Genomic DNA, 6416 nt, shown 5'->3' with positions numbered 1-6416 from the left:
GAATGTACAATTTAAATTTGCTTGCTACAATGAAGAATATAGTGATCAGGCAGACAAGGGGGGGTAACATATTGGTTATGGACAATTTTTGCATGGACTTAACTAATATCCCAAGTCACATATCAAAGATTACTATATAATTTGGTAGATGGAAAAAAGGTTTGGTATATAGTTGGTGATACTTTTGATTATTTGTATCCTGTTAATCCCATTATCCCAGTTTTCCATTATCTTCTTAAACTAAACACAAATTTTGAAAGATATAATGAGTAGACCCATAGTGAACTACTGGGAGCTAGCTGCTTATTGGTGGATGAATATATATTAAATGTGTCATTGGCTCAGCCTATGTGTTAGCTCCCAGAAGAGTGCTGCTGCTCCTTCAATAAAGGATACCAAGAGCATGAAGCAAATTTGGTAATAGAACTAAACTGGAAAGTTGTTTAAAATTGTATATTCTATATGAATCTTGAAATAAAATGTTTGGCTTTCATGCCCCTTTAAATATTTTAAATATACAATTTAAGTCTCCCTAAAGACTCTACTACTTCAGGGATGCATACAACCAACACTAACCTTTCCTAACTCCATTGCTTTCCCCTTGAACCCCTTAGAATGTAAGCCTATGAGCCCAGCTGTTTGTAGATCGCCTTCATAAGAGCCGACTAAAACAGTGCAACTCTCGGCAGGGCCCTCTACCCATTTGATCCCTATAAATATTATCCTGTATACCGACTATGTTTATAGCGCTGCAGAATCTGTTGGCGCTCTACAAATACCTGTTAATAATAATAATAATATTAAAAATAATAAAATATTGAAAGCAAGATAGAGGCTATCATTCTAAAAATGTTAGAGAGGACTTATTTATCAATTTTGAACTCAGAGGAACCCTGCTAAATTAAATGACACGCCTATGAGGGATACTCTTGATGGTGGTTTTAAACATTTAGTATACATTATGTTGAAGTTAACCAATAAAATGACATAAAAGATTCTAAACATTTATCTGTCTACTTTGTATGCAGTTGTTGATTTGGTTACATTAATTTTGAAGGGCTGATGATCTGTTATGTAATATAATGTAAGATAGATAGAGATGGATGAATGAATGATTGTATATAGTGTAATATATACAGTCCATATAATCTAAATATGGACAGGCCAAGGGAAAACAGGAAAACCTGCAGCTGTGATACGCATAAAATATGCAAGTAGTATATTTTATTCAGTTTAAACGTTATGTTCCTTCCAGCAACATGTAACATCTGTGAAAAATATAATAAAACAAAATAGCTAGCAAACTGTCTAAATACACGTCCGTCTGAATAACGATTGCATCAGAGATCGCTACCGTAACAACAGCTTTTGTTTCTCTGGATCTTGGTTGTCTTGGTTACTAGCCAAGCCTACAGCCGTGATTACATTAAGCCTATGTGCCTTTAGTAAAGATGACAGTTCGTCTACTTTCTTCTCATTCGATGCGACAGTTGCATGTGATACCGGTGTAAGGATGGCTGAGAAGCGACGTGTTGTAGGATCGCCGGTCCCACGGCCTCCCCCAGGCCCGGCTAATGAGTCTGAGTTTCTAGCGCAATCCGGGGTGCGGGACATGATGCGGGATGCTGTGATGAAGGTGCTGGAAGCCAGGCCGGAGGACCCTGTTGTTTTTCTTGCAGAGTACTTTGAAAAATTGGGACACAGCTCAGAGGAGAGGGCGGCGGCGGGAGCGGCTGAGGCTCAGGGCCCATTCATGCATGGACAGCAGCGGATATGCAGAGCTCTGTGGTACCTGAAGCTGGCTCATCACTCACAGAGGTCGGAGCAAAAATAAACATATGGTGGAGGGGTTGCTGTTAAAAGCTGGGTATAAGCACAGTTATTACTGTCTAGTACATTATGCTTGACATAGCGAAAAGGGGGTTCTCAATTTTGTACACAAACCTTGTGATATTTTTCCGCTCTACCACTGCCACAGAGAATATAAATAAGTCCCACAAAAAATAATCGATAGATGCAATATAATAGGGTCTATTCAGTGTGTCTACCCAGTCAGATCCACCCTCATGCTGCTTGTAAAAAGGTCCATACTGGACACAATATTTATAAATGACCATCCTGTCTCTTTAGGAGGCCATGACTTTAATTTTCATATGTGGCAAATTTAAGTCTTCAGTTATAAAGGGATAATCAGTTCCTATGTCATATAGTTTTTAAAATAAGGATGTTTTTTTTAGTTATTTATAATGTGCAACCAGTATCATTCAAGGGCACATTATAAATTGAATTCATTGAATATTATTTATCTTGGCTGATCTCTTTAGCACTCACCAGCAAAGATGGCTATTTAATACCCGGTTGTACATTAAACTTAAAGTGATTGTAAAGTCAGCCTTCTGTCTAAACAGCTGTGTAACAGTTATCACGAAAAAACTTGAGTTTCATTCATCAAATTTTAAGATTTCAAATGGATACCTGTATTTTCATTATTTTCTATCAATTTTCGGCTAAATCATCCTCCTCCCGGCATTCGCGCTCCGTTGCTGTCCTTTTTGATGGACGTCTTAATAGCCAATAATGGCTCTAACCATGGGGGGACCCACCCTCTTATCATGACGTAATACGTCCTTATTGCGCATGCGTTCGTCTTCGGTGCAGAGCTAATCTATTGTAAGCTCGTGCACATTTCGCACATGCGCAATAGTAGTAAACACGGCGTAGCAATAGAATATTATACGGAGTCCTGTCATTTCCTCTGTATTGTAAAGCTTGGATTAGTGGATCTGAAAGGGCTCCGTATATAGGTTAGATTGTTTTATTTATCTTATCTATGTGACAACTATGTTATAAAGCGGAAACAGCAGTAACGCATGCGCAATGGAAAATAGACACAGGAGCGCGCAGTGCCGATACGTAAACAGCGGGTGGGACCGCTGTTTACGTAATATGGAGGAAAATTAGCAAACAGTGAGTGTGAGGAGCGGGTAAGTGAATGAGTGATATTGAATATATAACATAAAAAAGAAATTAAAAATTTTATTAAAAAGTTCTTGTAGCGGTATGCTTAATCGGATGATTCTCTACCAAACTATATTAGACAAACATGAAAAATTTACATTCACTTTAAATCCTGAGCCCCACTGGCCCAACCTTTTTAGATGTTACAAGACTCTTTCCTCCCCTGCTTTTACCATTTTAGTATGCTTTTACATCCTTTTTTAATATTTTTTTCTTTATGGTGAACCTTTTATATTTATATAGTTTGGAAGGCCCTATGTATTTATATGTCTTTGGGTTACTAAAATGTGTATATTCTGGTAAATAACATTTTATCTATGTATTTTAAATGGACTGTAAAAGACAAAAAAAGATTAACATTTCTCTTATTTTATGCTAACAGGAGACGCAGCCAATCAAAATCCATACCCATATCCAATTGTGAAATAGTAGAGGCAACTCTCGTGCCTCCGCTCAAGCTGCTGCACAGCTATTTCTCAATGGGATAGGGAGTAATGCGTTTGATTTGCTGCACCACAAGTGGCACAATGTTGTTGTTTATTTAAAAAAAAACAAAAAAACTTTCAGCTAGATTACGAGTTGTGCGTTAAGGTAAAAAAGCAGCGTTAACAGGTCCTAACGCTGCTTTTTTACGCCCGCTGCTATTACGAGTCTTGCAGGTATAGGTGTACCGCACACTTTTTTGGCCTTACCGCAAACCTACTTACGTAAATTTCGTAAAGGCTTTTTTCGATGGGACTTCCATAGCGCCGGTATTACGAGTCTGTCCTGGGAGGCCAAAAAGTGAGCGTTACAGCCTCTACCGCCAAGATTCATAACACATTTTAAAGTCAGTAGTTTTGAGTTTTACACTACAACGCTGTAGCATAAAACTCATAACTAAAGTGCTAAAAAGTACACTAACACCCATAAACTACCTATTAACCCCAAAACCGAGGCCCTCCCGCATCGCAAACACTATAATAAAATTTTTAACCCCTAATCTGCCGCTCCGGACATTGCCGCCACTATAATAAACATAACCCCTAAACCGCTGCACTCCCGCCTCCCAAACACTAGTTAAATATTATTAACCCCCTAATCTGCTGTCCCTAACCTCGCCGCCACCTACATTACAGTTATTAACCCCTAATCTGCCACCCCCAACATCGCCACCACTATTCTAAATTTATTAACCCTTTAAACCTAAGTCTAACCCTAACACCCCCTAACTTAAAAATAATTTAAATAAATCTAAAAAAATTAATATCATTAACTAAATTATTCCTATTTAAAACTAAATACTTACCTGTAAAATAAACCCTAAGCTAGTTACAATATAACTAATAGTTACATTGTATTTATCTTAGGTTTTATTTTTATTTTATAGGCAAGTTTGTATTTATTTTAACTAGGTAGAATAGTTACTAAATAGTTATTAACTATTTAATAACTACCTAGCTAAAATAAATACAAATTTACCTGTAAAATAAAACCTAACCTATGTTACAATAACACCTAACATTACACTACAATTAAATAAATTCCCTACATTAAATACAATTAAATAAAATTAGCTAAATTACAAAAACAAACACTAAATTACAGAAAATAAAAAACAAATTACAAGATCTTTAAACTAATTACATCCAATCTAATAGCCCTATCAAAATAATAAAAGCCCACCCAAAAAAAAAAAAAAAAACCTAGCCTAAACTACAAATAGCCCTTAAAAGGGCCTTTTGCGGGGCATTGCCCCAAAGAAATCAGCTCTTTTACCTGTAAAAAAAATACAAACAACCCCCCCAACAGTAAAACCCACCACCCACACAACCAACCCCCCAAATAAAACCCTAACTAAAAAAACCTAAGCTCCCCATTGCCCGGAAAAGGGCATTTGGATGGGCATTGCCCTTAAAAGGGCATTTAGCTCTATTGCTGCCCAAAACCCTAACCTAAAAATAAAACCCACCCAATACACCCTTAAAAAATCCTAACACTAACCCCTGAATATTCACTTACCGGGAGAAGTCTTCATCCAAGCGGCAAGATGTCCTCAACGAAGCCGGCAGAAGTGGTCCTCCAGATAGGCAGAAGTCTTCATCCAGACGGCATCTTCTATCTTCATCCATCCGGCACGGAGCGGGTCCATCTTCAAGACATCCGGCGCGGAGCATTCTCTTCTTCCGACGGACTAACGACGACTGAAGGTTCCTTTAAATGACGTCATCCAAGATGGCGTCCCTTAGATTCCGATTGGCTGATAGAATTCTAGCAGCCAATCGGAATTAAGGTTGAAAAAATCCTATTGGCTGATTATTCTATTGGCTGTTCCAATCAGCCAATGGAATGCAAGCTCAATGCTTTTGGCTGATCCAATCAGCCAATTGGATTTTTTCAACCTTAATTCCGATTGGCTGATAGAATTCTATCAGCCAATCGGAACCTAAGGGACGCCATCTTGGATGACGTCATTTAAAGGAACCTTCATTCGTCGTTAATCCGTCGGAAGAAGAGGATGTCTTGAAGATGGACCCGTGCCGGGTGGATGAAGATAGAAGATGCCGTCTGGATGAAGACTTCTGCCCGTCTGGAGGACCACTTCTGCCCATCTGGAGGACCACTTCTGCCGGTTTCGTTGAGGACATCTTGCCGCTTGGATGAAGACTTCTCCCGGTAAGTGAATCTTCGTGGGTTAGTGTTAGGATATTTTAAGGGTGCATTGGGTGGGTTTTATTTTTAGGTTAGGGCTTTGGGCAGCAATAGAGCTAAATGCCCTTTTAAGGGCAATGTCCATCCAAATGCCCTTTTCAGGGCAATGGGGAGCTTAGTTTTTTTTTAGTTAGGATTTTATTTGGGGGGTTGGTTGTGTGGGTGGTGGGTTTAACTGTTGGGGTTTTTGTTTGTATTTCTTTTTCAGGTAAAAGAGCTAATTTCTTTGGGGCAATGCCCCGCAAAAGGCCCTTTAAAGGGCTATTGATAGTTTAGTTTAGGCTAGGGGCTTTTTTTATTTTGTTAGGGCTCTTAGATTAGGTGTAATTAGTTTAAAGATCTTGTAATTTGTTTTTTATTTTCTGTAATTTAGTGTTTTGTTTTTTTGTAATTTAGCTAATTTTATTTAATTTATTTAATTGTATTTAATTTAGGTAATTTATTTAATTGTAGGGTTAGGTTAGGTGTTAGTGTAACTTAGGTTAGGTTTTATTTTACACGTAAATTTGTATTTATTTTAGCTAGGTAGTTATTAAATAGTTAATAACTATTTAATAATTATTTTACCTAGTTAAAATAAATACAAACTTGCCTGTAAAATAAAAATAAACCCTAAGCTAGCTACAATGTAACTATTAGTTATATTGTAGCTATCTTAGGGTTTATTTTATAGGTATTTAGTTTTAAATAGGAATAATTTAGTTATT

The 6416-nt window shown here is 37.4% G+C and overlaps 1 protein-coding gene across 1 annotated transcript in view; it reads left to right on the top strand.

The window, feature by feature from the left end:
* The first annotated feature begins 1446 nt into the window (after positions 1–1446).
* TPGS1 (tubulin polyglutamylase complex subunit 1) overlaps positions 1447–6416 on the top strand; it is a 28113-nt gene continuing 23143 nt past the window's right edge. The window contains exon 1 of the mRNA XM_053700668.1: positions 1447–1818. Within this exon, the coding sequence (XP_053556643.1) occupies positions 1514–1818 (305 nt within the window). The 5' untranslated portion in view covers positions 1447–1513. The remainder of the gene's footprint in view (positions 1819–6416) is intronic.

Source organism: Bombina bombina, chromosome 2 (assembly GCF_027579735.1).
Source record: "Bombina bombina isolate aBomBom1 chromosome 2, aBomBom1.pri, whole genome shotgun sequence".
In the NCBI taxonomy this organism is placed as follows: Eukaryota; Metazoa; Chordata; class Amphibia; order Anura; family Bombinatoridae; genus Bombina; species Bombina bombina.
Note: the sequence above shows the minus strand (reverse complement) of the source record. Positions and strands in the feature narration are given on the sequence as shown.